Below are 20,350 nucleotides of genomic sequence, written 5' to 3'. Positions count from 1 at the left end.
CTTTCCTCCAAATTAAAACCTTACTATTCAATAATAAATCATGAAGTATAGTTGTAAAGAATCCATTATATATATTCAAAATCTCTTATATTTGTATAAAACTATATAGTCTGTAAACCTTTATTATAACTTTAAAAATCACAACAGCATATTATTAAATAATAAATGTCGAAAAGCTGATATTAACCATACAAGGAAATATCCCAAAAACAAATAAAGTAGGTATTAAATCATCAGATCTAGTAATATCATTAATTGCTTTTATAACTATCTGAAGTATAACTGCCTTGTAAATACTAAGTTTATGAATTTCTTTATAAATAATTTCATAAGATCTATATAATAATATATAAAATCTCTTAACAATATTAATTAAATAATATATTTTTATAAAAACTGTCTTTATCTGAATAAACATTAATATAAAATATTATTAAAACTCTTTTCTAATAAAATTGATACCAGCATTATGAGTAATATACTCTGGTAAATTAACATATATATCGATTCAGTATTTACAGAGTTTATTCTATGTATGCTTTGTAGATATATTATTTAGCCATTGAGTAGCTTAAAAATATATAGCTTTATCAACAATATATAGGATTGGATTATTATTGATATAAAGTATATTAACAAATATAATATAATTAAACTCAAAATCTTTATCAAATAAAGAAAATTTGAATTTACCAAACGATTTACTATAAATTTGATAATAATAATAAAACTTAATAAGCTATTTGATCACTTTAAAGTTCTTATTATACCCAAAGTATTTAAGCATTTTATGGAATTTATATACAGATAAATAGCCGAATTGATAATGAATTTGTTACAATTTAATTTTGGTGAGATAGTAATTATTACTATTAACAGAATGATTAATCAATCTTTCAATATTAATATTCTATAGTAGAAATATATAACCAAATCGTCGATATATAGAATAAACGCTTTTAGATATAATAACAATATTATCAAGATTATCATACTTAAACCTAAGTTTATCCATATCAATTAAAAAGAGTAAAAACAAAAGGTTGGTTTTTATTACATTTTATTCTACCTTTTCAAATAAAAGCTTAGTATAAAACAAATTGATAGAAATTATTACTCCAATACCATACTGAATTATTATTTATTCAATAATAATTATATTATACTCAATATCCTTAATCTTCTTTTATACTAAATACTAATTATATCAACAGATAATCTCTCAGTTATACCCATATCGATTATAATGCTAAAGAATATATCAGCACCATATCGCTTATTGTTTATATTAAATATCTCAACTATTAACTTATAAGCACTTATAGTATTATTGAAATTAATTATTACTAAAGAATTATTATAAGCACCTATAAAAATAAAGAATGTCCTAGAGACCCTTCCAGAATCATTTATATTAATAAAATATTGATTAATAAAATAATTATTATTATTATTACTATTATTATCACTATTATTATTTTAATTATCTTCTTATTCAATATCAATAATAAACTACTCATATCGCTTTATAAAATTCTTATTATCAAAATTATTATATTTAATATAATAATTTGTTTTAAATTAGTCTTTTTCTTTTTATATATACTTATAATATCTATAACCCTTCTTCTTATAACCAGAGAAATAACAATTGTCCTTACCCTTATCAATTAATACAGAGAAAGATTATTATCCGATATATTTATTATAAGATTTTCGAAAGAAGGAATTTGAAGATTTATTATTATAGAAATATCGATTTATAAGAAATATCTTAGATAATATATCCTATTTTAGAAATGCTTTTCAATAAGAATTAATAATTTACTTAATCTAATTAATAAACTTTATAATAATTAAATAAAGATTATGTATTATAAAATAATACTTCAAAATACTATTATATATAAATAAGATCCTAATATAATATAATTAGAAATTATATATATTCCTGGAAATAGTATACTGAATAAAGCATAAATCTATAATTATTATATTAAACATTTTCTAAAATTCTTTAATCAAATTCTTTTTAATATAATCCTTAAAAATAATTCTATTCTACTTAAAAAGTATATTTTACTAATATTCAGATTTTTGAAATTATTAATTATTATTTTACATATACCCTTATATATTTTAAAAAGAATACTAAAATTAGCTTAATAAAAGTCTCTAGTAATATCTAAAAGTATAATAAAGAAAACTATCAAAATTATTTTAATTAATACAAATACCCTATAACAATATTCTACAAATATAAAGATCTTCAACTAAAAAGAATTATCAATATTCTTATACCTATTATTATCTTTATAGATCTTAAAGAAATTAATAAAATAATAACTCTAATTACATTAATCATCTTTTTAATAATTGAAATAATCAAAATAACCTTTATTTCCATTATCTCTACCATTACCTTTACCATTACCTCTACCATTACTTCTATTACCTCTACCACCATTATTACCTCAACCACCATCCCCATCATTATCATTTGAACTGTTATTATTATTAAATAATTCTGCAGGAATATTAATCAATGAAACTCTAAAACCTGATAAAGATATATTTCATATATTCCCAAATTAAAATAGAGATTAAAATAAAGCTGATCCTCCCATTATTGAGCTACTTATAACTTTATCAAATTTTAGCAAAATTAATTAACTAATTGTATCACCATCCTGAGGTTTGGGAGATTCGATTTGTAATCTCGAATTAAGTTTAACAAGGAGATAAGCTTATTTCATTAATACAAATAGTTATATTTTATTAAACTGATATTCCAGAAATTGATTTATAATTTAATTATAATATTTGTTACAATCAAATACTTCTATAAGAGTATCCTCAATACTTATATTAATATTAATATAAACTCTATAACATTACAAAACTATACAAAAGTCATATAATATTAGCTTGTTAATATTCCTTAATATACTTTTATAAACACACTCAAAATCAGATATAACTATATCCTGAAAAGATATATTGATAATCCCTATCTTCAAATATATAGTAATTTTAAAAAGAAAGTATTTGTTAGCCTAGTATTCTATTTTTAATTTAAATACATATTCTTTATAGAATTGTTTGGTTTTATTAAAATCCTTTAGAAAAGTATAATTTTAAAGTTCTTTTTTGAATCCCAAATTCTTAATTTTTTGAGTTTTTTTTTCTTTAATTAATACTTTATTAAAAGGAATATAAGGATTAGGGGAAGCGATAAGATAAGAATAAGAAAAAACATTAATTAGATTTAGATTTCTATAAAGAGAAATATTGAAATCTATTTATAAAGAATTAATACTATTAATCATTATATCGATATATTCTCTTATACCAATGAATTGATTAAATGAAACTAGTTTTTTATTAATATCAGGTTTCTTGTTAGCTTGTTTAAAGCTAACACTAGTACTTATCTGGGATATTATAATGCTAACAACAGAAAATAAAAGAAATAAAAGTGAAAAAAGTATTTTAAATAAATAAGTTAAGTAATTTATAATATTACTAATTAATATTAATTTGAAAGAAATATGGAAGATATAGTTTCTACTATATATAAGCCCCTAAATATCTATTTATATTCAATTTAAAAAGCTAGCTAAATGAAGGGAATAGTAGGCTTTATATAAACACTACTGAAAGAGCTAGTCTCCTTTGCTTTCGCCTAAATACCTTTAATACAGTTATTATTATACGGAAGTCATTCCCTTAAAGTGAATTCCTTTAAGTGAATTCCCTTGTTCATATAGGAATTATTATATTTAAAATCTTGAAAAATAAATAGATTATTTTTAGCATTTTTTTTTTGATATAGTTATAGGTTTTCAAAGTTGAAATTTTTTAAAATTTAGTATATATAATGCTTTTTCTATACAAAAAAAATCGATTTTTTAGATTTTTTAAAAATTCTAATTTTAAAAACCTATAATTATATTAAAAAAAATACTAAAAATAATCTATTCATTTTTTTTAAATAATTTCAATAATTAATTATAAAATATATCAATTTCAATAATTTAATTTTTATATTTATTTAAATAATATATAGTTCAAAAGTTGAAGAAATGAAGGTTTTTGGTGTATTTTCAACTAGTATACAATAAGCCGGGGCCTCAACTCTTATAATATAATATAATAATCTAGAATCTAGAATCTCAATATTTGATATTTGATATTTAATAATTGATTATATACTTTATCTCTACGATAAATAAGTATAATTTATTTAACAAGCAAGTAAGTATAGAATTTATCGTATAGATAAAAGAAAAAGAGCTTCTATAAGTATAATATAAAAATTCTATTCGAAGTACCTAGCCATAGTTATTTATTTTTTCAATATTATAAGATTGAATGTCCGGAGTATCTTTCTTTCTTTCTTGTATTTTAGATTAAAATTTGTTTTATATATATTATACGCGGAAAATACATACTAACTATATATCTATTATAGCTAGTATTTATAAATCCTCTTTATATAGTTTAGAAAAAACAATTAGTTTTTATTAATTTAATTTCTTCTATATTATAAAGTAATAACTAGAGTCTTCTATCTCTTTTCTTTATTAAAGATACTATATCTATAATAATTTTTTATAATATATATATATATATATATATATTACGGAATTCACTATAATATAACCCTATAATACTAATTCTAATACTCCTTTAGAGTACTTATTCCTATAATTACTAAAACTATTTCATTTCTTTTATTTATATACTCTATATATCTAATTAGATAAGTCCTTTATTTAATCAAAATATATAAATCAAATATAATTCTTATAATTATATCTTAAATTAATCTAGTTTATTATTACTCTATATACCTATCTTCTAATTAAAGTAATTATTAGATCTAGCTATTACCTTTGTAATAAGATATATATAAGAATTTATTATATTACATTCTTTCTATCTAGTATTATATCAATTATAATTATAATTATCTGAAAGACTTCTTTCTATTAATATAGTATCTATTTATAATATAATATAATATTATTATTGTATATATATATATATTATAATCCTCATCTCTCGCTCATCTCATTTTATAATACTCTACTCGTCTCTATTCCTTCTAGATATTATTCTTTATATTATATAAAAAATAAAGCTCAATAAATAGATAAATAAATAGATAAATAGATAAATAGATAAATAGATAAATAGATAAATAGATAAATAGATAAATAGATAAATAGATAAATAGATAAATAGATAAATAGATAAATAGATAAATAGATAGATAAATAAATAGATAAATAGATAGATAAATAAATAGATAAATAAATAGATAAATGAATAGATAATATAAGCGAAACTTAGTATAGATTATAGGGCCTCTTTTTATAGCTAGTATTTATAGGTCTTTTTTATATAGTTTGAAAAGAAGTTATTACGATCACATACTAAAGTATATCATAGAGGTTAAATAACTAGAATAAGAAAGCTAAAGAGGAAAAAAATCTTTAAAGAATATCTTTATCTCTTATATACGTCTAGTTCAAGCTAATCTTGAACTAGGCTGTGATGAGTCATCATGTGTGTCATGTGATATTTGTTACAGAAGTAATTAGTTCTTATTTACTTTCTTATATATTTTGTAAAATGTTATATAAAACTTTTCTCTCTTTTTTTTTACTAAAAGTATTATATTTTAATAACTTATTTATAATATTTACAAAAAATTACTTTATAATTCTATTACTATCTATTCTTTATAATAAATAAATAGATAGATAGATATTAAATATATATATAATATCTAGTATATTCCTTATAAATTTCAAATCTATTACTATTTATTTATTATTGATATTGTATATTATTGATATTCTATATTATTGATATTCTATATTATTGATATTCTATATTATTAATATTCTATATTATTAATATTTGATATTTATATCTTATATCTAGATATATAAACTTCTCTAAATATTCTAGATATAAGATATAAATATCTAGATATTCAATTTAACTTTTTAACTACGAGTTTATATACGGAAAGTATTTAGCCTATGGATATTTTGCTTTTGCTTTTGCTTTTTTATTTAAGGGTTTAAGGATTTAAGGATTTAAAAGTTTTGAGAGATAAAGATTAAAGATTAAAGATTAAAGATTAAAGATTAAAGATTAAAGATTAAAGATTAAAGATTAAAGATTAAAGATTAAAGATTAAAGATTAAAGATTAAAGATTAAAGATTAAAGATTAAAGATTAAAGATTAAAGATTAAAGATTAAAGATTAAAGATTAAAGATTAAAGATTTATATAAATCAATGAATAATAAGTAGATAGTAAGTAGTAAATAGAAGTTATAATTTATAAGTAATAATTTATATATTTTATTCTATCTTTACTCTATATTCTTTATTATTAATACTCAATACTCAATTCTTTAAACTCAATGTTATATGTATATTTTTTAAAGTCGAATTTGTATGTTTTTATTTCAACTCTTTAGTTGAGAGTTCTTTAGGGGGGAGGTTCATTGTATTTTGAATTGTGATTTATAAGTACTAGAGGGGGGAGGGGGTTGTTTCTATATGTAGGTTTTGATGGGGATGTTGTAATAAGAATATTATAATAAGGATGTTGTAATAAGGATGTTATAATGAGGATGTGATGAGGAGGATAGGGAGGGAGATGAGGGGGAGAGGGAAATATATAATAAATAGATAGGTAGATACGAATACAACAAGAATAGTATCTCCTGTATTTGTCTTCTCTTTCTTTCTCTTTCTCTCTTTCTCTCTATCAATACAAGAATGAAGTCTAAGTATAAGGGATTATTTTCTATTAGATAAGTAAATCACCTCTCTCTGTTTACTATCATATTTTCTTCCTATCATTTTTCAATGTATTGGATTTAGCCGTCATTCTCATTCTCATTCTCATGTTCGGTTTTTTTTTTACTTTACACTCTCTAACTACCACTTTGCAAGAAATTTCCATGCTTTATATATATATAAAAAGAAAAGATAGTTTGAAAAGATAATAGAATTCGAATTCGAAATCTATAAATGTACGAGTTGGATTACTGAATATGCATGTCTACATCTAATACGCACATACTCACAAGACGTCACTTATCAACCAACCCTAAAACCAAAGCACTTTGGTATCAGTCCCATTCAAATAGTATTTCAAATTAGTCCACACGCGAGGAAATTCACTCCAGGACATCGTGAAGCTCTTGAAGATTTGACTATAACTAAAATCTGTACATCCTCTTGGATTCACAAAAAACGCGTGGAGTTACTTAAAGGTACGAGTGAGTTGAGACGGAAGCGGGAATACTAAACCTCAATATGCAATGTGAGGATGATTCGATGTCCCTGTTCAGTAATCAGATTATGATTTTTTGCTTGATAGATCTATTGTTTGACGAATATGTAATAGTATACTATAGATACCCAATCTGTATTACGCAACCTTTGATAACTCGAGGAGAGTGGTATTTCGACTCCCTCCCTAGCTGTCAATCTCCTTAAAGTTTGTTATCTTTTCCTTTCTCTGCTGGATTTTTTTGCGGGATTTTCCTCCCGATTCATTGCTATTTACTGGGTGGGCTAGACCATAGCATGTAGATTGACATTCTGTGGATTAATGGCTCAACTCCTGTGGTTTGCTCTACTTCTTCTAGGAAAGGGCGTCTAGTTTCTTGAGTGTGATGATCGGGTTATTTTATGAGAAATATGAATATTGAGAACAATTCGATAAGAGAAAATGATTTAGAAAATACGGGATGGTAATTGAAATAAGCGATGGTGGAAAGGGGGATCCTTGAGTTTGCTAGCGAAAATCATAACTAACAACCTGAATTCCTCATTGTCGCCTCGAAAATGATGAAATATTAATCAAAGAATTGGAAAGATTTACTGGTAACATCGATGCAGTTTTATCCATCCTCCTTGTTTCCTAGTTTCCGATAAGAAAGATATCGACAGTAAACAGGTCGTGTAATCGTCTCAAATTAGCTTGCCATACAGCGATCAAAATCAATCTGGCTACGTATCATAGGGTCTATTGCAAACTGGATTTCTTTCTGATATGACAGTTTATCTTATCCTACTTCCTGATTCCTCCAACGAGTACTTTCGTAGGTGGACACAGATGTAGGACATAAAACGAGAAACTTCCTGTCTGCTTATATACTTCCATTTCGAACATTCTCAGCTTCTATTGGAACGATCGGCATTCGAATATAGGATTTGATATTACTAATTCTCTCCTTACTATCTCCACACAGAGATATCTAGATCGCGGATCAGATTAAGTATATCGAGCCCCTGATATTTTCTTTTTCAACACCTATCTACAATTCACTATAATCTTCACACACTCTCCCATCCGCTGATCTATAAAAAGATAAATATATCTCAAACTTTAGGATAGATAACGAGCTATTGACTAAATGTTTGAACACAGATCAAGAATACCGGTACATCCTTCATCTATTCGCCACTCAGGCTCGATCTAAGGTGTTATTTTGAAATTTCCAAGACTTTCACGGATATGTGCATCTTTGCTAATAAATAGAAATAATGAATTCGGAATTACAACAGTCGTTGGGATTCACGACAGCAGCAATGTGTATTGCAGTGGAGGACGATGAGAAAATTTATCGCTATATATGTAAGAGTGATATAATCAGTAGCCATGAAAATCCCAATCCTATACTATCCTATCCCTTCTTCCACTCACAATACGGAATTCAACATACAATAGTTTTAGTTTCAGGAATCAAAAGAAACCCAAATATCTCATCGTCTTGCATACTCGATTTTCAAGTACATCTTGTAAAGTGACTTATACTAGAGAGTCGAGATCAGGCGCTTCATGGCCATGTATTTTGCTTCTGCTTTGGATTCCTGGGGATGTTAAATTATTCGGGTCTAGTTTGATTTCATTGATTCACTTGTAAATGGAAAAGAGCATCATGATAAGCGATGTGGATATAAAAGAGACTAAATATGTTATTCGTCCTCCTTCAATTTTACGGATCAACCCAGTGAAAACCCACAGACAGGGTTTCGTCCTTCACGTTTTTGATTGATAAAGCAAGGGAATAAAGGAATCCAATTCGCGTGAAGTGAAGGTCATGTATTTCATGTAATTCAGTCTTGCAGAGTGTAACGGCAACAACAACGAATGTTTTTCGATGATGACGATATATCGAGAGACAGCGGGGATAGATTTTACCTTGAATTTGAGACAGAATAGTAATAGTAAGATAGATTAATAGCAAGAGTGCCAAATCAAATCAAGACCAGAGAGAAACAAAGACTTCAACATCTCTCGATACTCAAGTTTCCAATCAGACATAAACGCTATTCTCAATGTCCAATATACTTAAAATCAAAGCTCACTGTTCTGAAAGAAACTATTCCCTTTTTATAGAACGTCAATCTCCAGGCTAGCCTCTGGTGTACTTAAGTGTATGGAGACACTATCGTGCCAACAATAAGTGGTGAATCTTGCTTTACTACTTGAGCCTTGCGGGTCCGAAAATTCGTATATTCTCCATCAAAATAGACTTACAAAAAGCCCGGGAAAAAGATTCCGAGGTTTTGAACCTGGAAGAGGATAAGAGGAAGAGATTGTAGAGTCAGGAAACACAGCGTGGTGAAAGTAAAAGTTCTTGACAGCTTCGTGGTCTACTAAATCATTTGCTGTTCACTTCTTTCGCTTTCTCTAACTCAGATATTCGATACGATTTAAGAGCATAAGTGAGTAGAGGCATCTACCATCAAGCTTGTCAAATCTTTTAGTATTTGACAGCAAAATATATTTAGTAACTAGCCTAGAGTAAGGTAAACGATACACTGGCAATAATAAATCCCATTAATCAAAAAGAAATAAACGCTGTCATGTTTATCAGAGGAAGACCTGTGTCAGATCAATATCATTTAGCTGCTTCTGATATAAATGCTTCTCTCTGGCCCGGTCGACAGGTAGCTCCTTGGAAGGATATGTGTCTTTTAAAAGGTAAGTGTTGTGGAGTAAGAGAAGACGGACCACTTGATCTTTTTATAGAAGGGAATTACTTATTGATTGTAGGACAGGAGCAGAAAGTGGCCTTAGTGATCATGAAATTTCAACAGTCTAACGTCTAAACATGCATCATTGTGCTTTTTCCCGCTCGCAATGTTTCCTATTGATGGCTAAAAGCCACAATATACAGACTTCTCCAGTCAGCTCTTACAATATCTTGTAAATCCCCTTATGATCGTGAGCCTTCAAATTTGCATGCATTTGATTCGCCTCAGCTGCCTGCATCATCAACGGAAAAATGTCACTCCCACTAACCACCAAACTTTTTCCTCTTGCCATCGCTATCTTATCATCCACACTAAAGCCCATAGCCATTCCACTGGAAGGTTTATCATGCTTTGCCAATGTACTTTCATAAAGTGCAACCGCATCAGTCCATTCCTTCTCAGCACCCCACATACCGGGCAATCCCATACTAATTCTCGCATCCAATGAGCCTAGCCAGACAGAATCGATGCTTTCGCCGCATTCGGTAAGAATAGCATCGAGATTCTGGATTGCTTCGAGAGTTTCAATTTGGATTATTATGGCGGCTTGGTTATTTACGTTTTCCCAGATGGATTTGGAGGAATCAATGGTGGTGTCCGAGATACCCATTAGGTATCGAGCTGGAGGTGCTGAACGAGTACCATTTCGAACGGCGCCAAATTTGGCGGATGAGATGATTTGTTTGGCTTGTTCTACTGTATCGACTTGGGGGACGAGAATGGAGGCACCAGCATCTAGGGCATAGCCTATCGATGCGTGATCATGGCCTGACACACTACATATTATCAGTATAGATTTTTGAATGTAGTTATATGGGAACATACCGAACGATTGCAAAACTCTTTCCCTCGCTCATGAATTGAACATCATGAACCATTTGCGTCATAGTTTCCACACTCATGGAAGTATGTTCCCAATCAATCCATACGCAATCATAACCCAATTGAGCTGCTACTTTTGCAATAGGTGGCGAAGGTAGAGCGACGAAAAATCCAACTAGTGGTGCGATCTTTCCATCGTGTGCATCGCGGATAGCATCACGGGCTCTATGAGGTTGAAGAAGGGAGGGAGCTCTGTAGGCTAGGACTCCTTGATGAGAACTGGAGCCAACACCGTTTGTTAATGAGTCAATAACGGCGTTCATGGTGAAATGTGTAGTGAGGTTTGTTTGTCTTGAATAAAGAAGAGATGGATGGATGAATGAAACAGACTTTACTTCCCTTAACATCCTCCCCCTTTTTATATCTTTCGAACACGGCATAATCTCACGTTCATCGAGCAGTTAGTAATCATTTCCTGTAACAATATTGTCAGAACATCGCTGCATCTATCCCTTTCAGTAACACAAATGTTGATATCCAACAATATTGACGTAGAGTGGGCCCATGTTCATGTTCAAGTGCTTACAATAGCGTCGTTACGAGTACTTAGTGAGACTGCCGTTAGTGTGTGGGGCGTTGGATCACGAATTTAGGGTATGGTCCGCCATGTGGTGGAGTTCCGAGTGGTTAGAGACGCTAGAGATCCCCGTTTGACGTACTGATACTCACGGTTATTGATAGCCTGAAAGACAAGTGCTTACGATAGGTATCTTATATTGGAAACGATTCTCAATTCGGGAAAGAGGTATGCAGGATTAGTGATTCTGAATAATAAGACGATGATTAAATGATTGATCACTTCGTTGCATAGCATATGAACTTGGGATGGACAATTAGTCCGCCACTTGGCTTACTTGGTTTATAGGCTGTAAACATTATTTGCCGTCCCGTGCATCAGCCCTACCTACGGCGTAGCAATGGTCCAGAACGTTACACGATCTGAGCCACTTCTATCACTTTGTAAGCCTTTAATTAACCATACAACCACCTAACTTGATCATGTCTCACCGCCCAGATACTTCGCGTATTGTTTGAGATTTTCCAAAGGATTAGTATTTCAGGGTTTGACATGTGTCCTAATAAGCAAATCATAAGGATAAACTTATACGTGGGGCAATAACTGCCACGGACTCCTGCTTGCCGATTCGCTTACCAACGAGCCAACCCCATTGTGAGCATCCCTTGTCATCCATACAGTCATCGTGGAGCCCTAACTCCACAATCACCTCGATTCCATCTAAGAGTTCAGAAACATGGAGAAACGAAGAGCCCGGACTCACTCTGGACGGAAAAACGGACACACCAAAAATATGTTATCACTTCCGAAATTCATTTTTAAATCATAATCGATATTTTTAATCTTTGTTTGAAGCAGATTATTTACAGGTTGATATTCTATAATATGATTTTATTATATTTAATTTACTATATTATTTCAAATTATTATTGAATTTTGAATTAATAGTGTTTTGAAGAAAGTCTTGATTTTAGCGGCTTTGATGTGCCCGTTTTTCCGTCCAGAGTGAGCCGGAGTCCGCGGTTAAGAAACCTTATAGTCATCCCCCATGCATGTACAAGTTTAATACAACGCCATTGTTACTCTCCGGTGGGGAATCAGTGCTTTATTGGGGCATTATGGGAAGGTACAAGTATCTGAATACCTCCACCCCCGCCGAGGAACGGAAACGGTACCAGATTTTTAAGTCGTATTTGCCGTTGTGTCAGCGGGGTTAATCGGTCGAATAGTGGGTTATCTCCATATTTATAGTAGGTCTTCGGATTTGCTGTTTATTTTATTTCCATTCCCGATCCCATCTTGATGTCATGCTTTCATACTTTATCGATCAACGCTTTCAAACTTGCTCTTGAATGAGAATATTGGTGACTGGCATGCGGCCCAATACGATCCCAGTATCTCCAGCAAGAGTCCCAACACTCCAAGCTAACAGCGTTGAGTAGAATGGCCAAAGTATCTCATCGAGCAAATTGATGAATGTCGACGATGACTTTGAGAGCGACTGTGCAAGTGGGGCAGTATAAATAGCTCCTGTTGTATCATGAAGATATCTCTAGAGTTGGAAGCAGAATGCAGGTGGAAGATTCTATTTTCTTGAAGGCCAACCCTGGATCTTGTTTTCACCAAAGAGTAGGGACCTTTTCATACCCATGCTCTCTTTCATTCTTGCTTGAGCCTACACAACAATTCAATAACCGAAAGTCTCCAGAGCAAGCTCCTTTACACAGACAAAGTTTAGAACCAATAAATGAACTATAAAATGAACTATAAGATGACTCTTGGCCGTGATATGGACTTGCGATGACAGTGTACCCTGGCCGTCATGAATCATATGTATGATGCAGGAGGCTGTCTGAGTTAGGCAGCTTATAGCGTATCACAAGTTTTTGTCCATCTTGTTGTATCATACATATAGTATACCGTGGTTGATATTCACTTTCGAAAGATGGATATATCAAAGCAATCAATGACAATGATAATGCTCTTTCAAGGCTAGCGATGCTACACTCCCGCTATCAAAATGTTCTGTCATTTTGTGTAGAATTCTATCAATCGAATCAGCTTTCCAGGGCATGTAACGAAGTTCTAGCAATTGACCTCAATCAAGAATACATGGCTAAGTCATCAAGCCTGGTTGGTAGTTGCCACCTGGTCTGTGATGAGGTAGTATAAAAGTTATCCAGAGAGGTCAAAGTTGAGGAATGCATGTTATTTGTACTTTCCAGCCATTATTTTCGGTCCCGAGTGGAAACAATTTAGCGAACCTCGAAGTGTCGCATCACATCTTTAGTTGATATTGGAGAAATATAAAACTTAGGCTGTATCGCCCTTGATAAGTTCCTAATTATTGCACGTACCACGGCGAAAGAATGAGGCAAGATCTGTCTTTGAGACGGGCAAGATGGAATATCACAATCTAGCACAATGCTTAGCAAAAAGATCGGTCGGGCCTCAATTTTTATATTATCTACAGAAGTAATGGTGTATATTCGTGGCGACAATGTGATTCAGAACTAGCAACAACGGCAAGATTAGTAAAGCATACGACTGCACTTAAATCAGATGGCTGAGGGGAGGGAGGAAGTGCGTAGGCTTTTGTCAAAATATGACTTGGTTTGCATCTTCGCTGGAAATTACAGCTCACCATGCTTGACTCCAAGTATGTTTTTATTCGTTTCATATTAGCTGAAGCAAGCGGAGTGATCTACAATGGAACTTGGAAAGACAAGTTTCAGATATCTATGATACCCATTTGCACAAAGACTGGAAGGTAATCAACCGGACAGTCAATCACATTGTGCGTAAGCGAAGAACCATATTTCTATGGGGCAGAAACTTTCGAGTATAAGTGTAGTTGCAATGATGAAAGACTATGTATGTATCTTCCAGCGTCGTACACTTAACTTTCCAAGGCACTTGTGCTTCCTCTGAGTGATCCGACAATAAAGGTGACTGATTCGTCTTCTTGGAGAACTCCTAGAACTGCCTCGACATCTAGACGGAAGTTTTCCGACTTTTGCTTCTATATTCAGTTACAGACCACGGTGAGAACGGAAAATTAATTCCATGAAACCATAACGTATTGTATCTCCGACAACACTAGCAGTAACTAACAATACTAGTGTTTGTGCGACATGCATTCCAAACAGACGATTGCAGCTAGAATTTAATTAAATCTCCATTCAATTACAACCCCAAGAAAGATAGACACCCTTAACCTAGGCACTCTAGTACATCGTCGGATCTCTCATATGACATCTTCTCTGCTGGGGTCTACACGCACAAAAATTAAGATCTCAACAATTGGAAGATATTTATGTACTGACCTAGGGCTAGCTAGTGTAGATATGAGTGAATCTATGTTCAATGAGTGGGGGCTTAATTTATAAGTCATGAGGCACGGGGCATGATAGTATCAGGGAAAAGCATCAAACTTCGAAATCTTTTGTAGCTTTCATATTTAAAGGCAAGGGTTAAGCAAGAAGCCCAAAATACAATAAAATCACCCTATACAGGCGGTCATAGAGCAATAGTCAAAATACACTGGTCAGCCACATCGAGGACTTTAATTTTGCAGTGAAATTGTATAATGTGGGTAGAAGTTGCCTCTTGCATGATTCTTAGCCTACAGATAGTAGTGATATATACAAGATGAGGGAAGAAAATTCAACTGGTAGCAAGCCGAATGAATGACAATCAAGTATACAACTCCCAGCGACAATAACAACGATAACAAAAAACTCAATGCCACCACTCAAAACTATTAGCATTCAATTTGGATTCTAGTGGACTTCGGAGAATATGTGGGAAAGTGAAGCAGCATCTACGTAACAGGGTGGCATTAGAGAAGAAAATGGCAAGGAAACACAAGAGGTAATATGAAGACTAGTTAGAAATCGTGTCCGGTTTACCTGTGAGGTAAACATATTCATATCTTTGATATTTCTGCTGAGTAGAGTAGATGGAGACATGGAGCTCACTCGCTTGTTTGCAAGTGTATTTCATGTTGAACGTCATGGATGTAATGTAGGAGTATCTTGACTTCACCACCCAATCATAACGGGGGTCTGCGAAATGAATCATCACGGGTCTTGAAATGGAGAAAGCGAGGTAGGTAAGGATCAGTAAGTAACATGCAACAATCAAAGTTAAAAGTGAGGTTGAACTGCATATTGAAACAGTTCGTTTGAACTTTGAGCTCAGTTCAAGCGGTGGAAGGCATAATCTGGAGCGTACGACCAAACTGTAGAGAACCAACCTAAGTCGAATCAAACTAGGAATATCGAGAGGAACTGATGGCCTTGTTCTTGTCCCAGCGATCTCTCTCCAAGGAATAGAACTCTTCCGTAATGAGCGGTCACTACCGGTGTCCGACATGGCAGTAAAATTTAAAAAAAAAACCCAACAAAGAGTCAGAAGTATCACGAATGGAAGCAAAATATGACAACAACTCCATAATCCGGGTATCAAAAAATATACAGCCTCATAAATCGTGAAGTCAAATGGAGATACTCATCCCACCATGCTCAGAATCAGTACCTGGGAGCTCATCTCAATAACCCTCCTAGATCTCTTTCCATCCCGGTTACCCTCTCTTCTAATGCCTTCTTCTTCATTTCCAGCTCCCTGATCTCCCTCTCCTCTCTCCTCAAGTCTTCATCCGTGATCTCTATCTCTGATGGTTCCTCGTTCACCTGCTGATTGTCCTCCTCACCACTCTCAGTGTCATTCCCTCTATTCATCCTCTCTAATTCTCTTGTCTGTTTCTGCACCTTCTGTTCATGTCGCTTCACGCTCTCCCTTAATTGCGCATATCTACTGCGTAATCCTCTTATCCTCTCTGGAACCCCTTGTACAGGATACACTCCATTCAATTTCTCCGCTCCCTTCAATAAAACTTCGATATCAATTTCCCCCTTCCCAGTCTCAGTTTTGCGAACCTGAGAGTGTAACTCTGCGCCAAGTACAGCGGCAACAGCAGTATTTCGCCGAGGTGCTCGACCGTTAGGACCAGACGCAGGAGCTACCTCGCCGGATGTTACATTGAAGACTGTTTGGCGGCGGGACTTGGATGGTTTGAGCTCGGGAGCTATTTGGGTTGGAGGTGGTGGGGGCGGAGGAACAGAAAAGAGGGCGCGTTCATGAGGTTCGGTGTCGCGAATTAGGGCGGTAATGTCTTGATTGGAGAGGAGAGCATTGGTAAAGATCTGAGGAGGGGGAAAGCTGTGGTAGCGGGGTTAGTAGTTCGAATTAGTTTGAGCGAGAGCAGCAGTTACTTACGGTAATGAAGCTATTGAATCAGCCGAGAGAGCAATTTGCTCCAAATGTCTCTCTAACAAAGACATTGTAAAAGTCTAAAGGTTGTGTAGTATCGCGTGGCAGTATGATTGATGGATTTGAAGGTTATCAGTGTCTAAAGTCATTATTTACAATCACTAGGCACTGCACTTCATAATTATCGGCAAGGGTATCAAGACGCGGGACAAAATCCCGAGACCGGATTAGATAATCATCCGAAGCAGAGGAAACGGAAACTAGGTTGTCCAATTTTAATCACATGATATGCACTTCTCTTCTACAATCACGAATCACATCTTGACTTTTCTTCCCTTGTCCAAAGCAAATCTTCTGCACCTTTCACGGCAACATGATGTATTCCAATTGTATTTGTATCTCTCTTGTCTCCCATACCGGTATACATATACGTTCTCTCTCTCCCGCCTCTTTTTTCTCTTAGAAAGTTTCGATCGATCTGAACAACGCATTCTTGACTTTAATTTGAATCAACAATTGCAATTGGTAGATGTATAATCGTTCAAGCATGAGAGATGCATTGTTTGCATATTATCTATCCTTGACGATTTTCGTCTTCCATAAACCCCATCGTCAATCTTTCTCTTCCAGATTTCTTTTTCTTGTTTTCCAAATTTGATTATTGCTCAATTTTGGTTGCTTCCCCCCTTCATCTCTTAATGCTGCTTGTTGCTTATTTATCAATTTGGAGTTACTGACAACACATACATCGCAACACCATTCTTTCTTTCTTGCCCTGGAGGATACTCGGAAAAGCCATGGTAGGATAGGATAAAGCTATTTATTCCCTTTTCTTGAGGATTCGAAGTGCGTTTTCGTCTCGAACATTTCACACGCGAGGGAAATTTGCTTTTTCATGCTTGGGAATGATCGAAAATTGCCATCCAATCCATCTTTCCATCCAATATAAACTTCCCCAAGGAGCCACCATACATATACATATTCCACATGTTCAAACAATCCAACCAACTGACCGCATAGTGAGTGCATCAATGATCGATTGGCGGCATTGACGATTGACGACTCGCCGCCCACTCCTCATTTATCTACCGATACAACCATAAACTAAAGCACGCAAGAAAAAGCAACTCGTCATTAGTCTCTTCTCTTCTTTCGTCCATTGGTGAAGCTTATTCCTTGGTTATTTCTGCCCAATACCTATAGGCTGATCTATACCACCAACGGGTCCATTGTCCGTCCATGTATCTCTTATCTTGCTTGCTTTGATTGAAAGTTATTGTTGGCTGCTTCTACTTTCTTCCTCCTTCATCCAACTTCTTTCAACTCGAGGTTTACCCGAACATTCGGGTCAAACTTTTTTCTCCCACCCCTCCAACGCTCCCAACTGGTTACCAGAACACCTCTTCTTCAGGGTATTGATCTACGGCATCAGGAAAGTGTGGAGACAAAAAACGCATAAGAATATTCTTTCGGCTTCCCGCAAGTTGCAACACGCACTTTTTTCTTTCGGAAAAACTTATATTATTTTTTGGCCTTTTCTGATATACCCATTCCTCGAACGCCTCATCCTCAACATTTCGAAACAAGTTTGGTCCCCTTTTCATCTATCTAATAAATACCTGACGGTCTCAGTTCAATTGACCCACATTCAATTTATTTTTATAATTGAATTCGATGTTTATCATTGGTCGCCTTGTTTACTTAGATCTACAAGTTACGCTGACCCTTGTATCTTCAACCAGGACCTGGTCCCTCAGATCCCTCGTTAACCAGCTCTGAGACCGGACTTGTCTCCTTTTGACGGTTGACGATAGCCTCGAATCCGTAATTGCGAGGTTTCTTGGCACCCCAAGCTCATCTCGAGATTATCATGAACTGTGACCCTCCAGATCTTCCTTCTCCTGCCAGGAGAGATTCACCACCAGTTCTTAAACCTTGACCTCAATCGCAACGTACACATCTTTCACGCGCAGAACACGAAAATCTGATCGCTTTAGTCTACTTGAGGATTCGCAAAATCGCAGCTGTCAAACATGCGACCTACGACTCCCAATTTCAATTTCGCTCAAAGTGTTGGCCCTTCATCACCACCCGAGACCCCGACTAATTCCACCTTTACCTTCACACCTCAACGACCATCAATGAACTTTCCTCGTCCCTCACCTAAAACAAATGGGATTATACCTAATGGTCCAGGGCCCCACTTCAGTTACAATCGAGTCGAAGACTTATCTCCACGATCTACTTCTCCCTCCTCCGAATCCTCGGGCAGCGCAAGTCCGCCGCGATCAGAGAGTTCCCAACGCGCACAATCACCACTTTCATCACCTATCCACAGGCATTCACGGGTAGTGGAAAAGGGCAATTTTACGTTGGAAGAAATAACAGACAGCGACCTCGAGGGCTACGATTGCGACGAGGAACTTATAATACGACCCCACCAGTACGAAGACGCTGAGTCCGACGGAGGACATATTGCGCCTATATCTACACCAGCTGAGCTCGATCCACATTTCATCAGTGATCTACGCGATCTTACTGCACACGATTGCACAGACGCTTTTAACAATGAAGAACAAGACGGCTCGCCATTGGATGAGCATGAAGCTTGGGTACAGCGCAATCGGGAAGAACGTCGTCGTCGACGCCGCAGTTCAGCTACTGTACAAAAACGATCACTTGCGCAAAGTATCGGGAGCGATACTGACGATGAGGATTTAAAGCCGGATCATATAAGCGCAAATGAGGCGGGATCTAGTGCTAGAAGACTACGAAGAAAAACGTTCAATCATGGGGGAGATAAACGGGCGAGTCTTATATTTGATGATCCACCACCCCGGATTCCAGAATTGGAAGAACCAGATAGCTGCGAGGAAGTCCTTGAGGATGATACAGAATTGGATGATTTAAGAGAATTGCCATATTATGTCTTGGATGAATCTATGGATATCGACTCTTCTTCTTGAAAGTAATCCGAATTCAGGGTCATAAACATCTTTTGGTGAAAGATGATGAAGGTGTGCAGATCGGCGAGTATGGACATGAAAAGGGGGTGACGAATTAATGAATTATGAACAAGGTGGCATTTCATTGCATGAAGGCATAATACATATGACGGTGGCATATTTTTTTTTTTACATTTTTCAGCGAGACTTATCACTAGGTGGATTTCTTCATACGTTTGGTCCATTATCCATTCACATCAAACATAGCATTGCATAGTGGATGTAAGGATAGCAGTACCGGCCAATAGAGCCTGGGAATCCTGACTGAAACTCATGGTTTCGGGGTTTGTTTTATAGACTGGGTGGGGAGAGGTCAAAACGATCATGGCAAAAGACATAGGAGAATGCAAATAGATATACCTTTTATCGATATAAACCCGAGGCTATTGTATGTGGTTGTATTGGGATATAGATGTTTGGATGATCTGGGATCCGGGATCTGACGTTGAAGTAGAAGTTGTTAAGACTTTGAACTCCGTATGAACTGACGATCGATAGATATTGATAATCATATCTGGGAATATCGCTACAACTAAGCTGTTATGTTTGGTCTGGCAGTGACTATCTAGTTAAACAATACTCAATATCTA

The 20,350-nt window shown here is 34.0% G+C and overlaps 3 protein-coding genes across 3 annotated transcripts; 1 reads left to right on the top strand and 2 right to left on the bottom strand.

Moving 5' to 3' along the window:
- Positions 1–10,242: 10,242 nt before the first annotated feature.
- EAE98_010202 (uncharacterized protein) lies at positions 10,243–11,227 on the bottom strand (the record flags this gene model as incomplete). The annotated part of the gene is made up of 2 exons (XM_038957823.1): positions 10,243–10,858; positions 10,908–11,227. The coding sequence occupies 2 exons, from the start codon at positions 11,225–11,227 to the stop codon at positions 10,243–10,245; spliced, it is 936 nt and encodes a 311-aa protein (XP_038805835.1).
- A 4,708-nt stretch (positions 11,228–15,935) lies between these two features.
- EAE98_010201 (uncharacterized protein) lies at positions 15,936–16,899 on the bottom strand. Its single transcript, XM_038957822.1, has 2 exons — positions 16,762–16,899; positions 15,936–16,704 (listed from the first exon to the last, which is right to left on the bottom strand). The coding sequence occupies exons 1-2, from the start codon at positions 16,824–16,826 to the stop codon at positions 16,029–16,031; spliced, it is 741 nt and encodes a 246-aa protein (XP_038805834.1). The 5' UTR covers positions 16,827–16,899; the 3' UTR covers positions 15,936–16,028.
- Positions 16,900–18,788: 1,889 nt separating this feature from the next.
- Positions 18,789–19,721, top strand: EAE98_010200 (uncharacterized protein; the record flags this gene model as incomplete). Its single annotated transcript, XM_038957821.1, has 1 exon — positions 18,789–19,721. One exon carries the CDS (start codon positions 18,789–18,791, stop codon positions 19,719–19,721), a length of 933 nt encoding a protein of 310 aa, XP_038805833.1.
- Between the last annotated feature and the right edge of the window lie 629 nt (positions 19,722–20,350).

The sequence above is a fragment of the Botrytis deweyae genome (assembly GCF_014898535.1).
Source record: "Botrytis deweyae strain B1 chromosome Unknown BDEW_034, whole genome shotgun sequence".
NCBI lineage: Eukaryota > Fungi > Ascomycota > Leotiomycetes > Helotiales > Sclerotiniaceae > Botrytis > Botrytis deweyae.
This window is presented reverse-complemented; position numbering and strand designations above follow the sequence as displayed.

What these genes read in the sequence shown, in the direction of transcription:
- EAE98_010201 (XM_038957822.1), bottom strand. Translation starts at nt 16,826, where the DNA reads ATGTCTTTGTTAGAGAGACATTTGGAGCAAATTGCTCTCTCGGCTGAT. An exon ending in GATTCAATAGCTTCATTACC is followed by an intron (nt 16,705 to 16,761) that starts GTAAGTAACTGC and finishes CCGCTACCACAG; the next exon opens with CTTTCCCCCTCCTCAGATCT.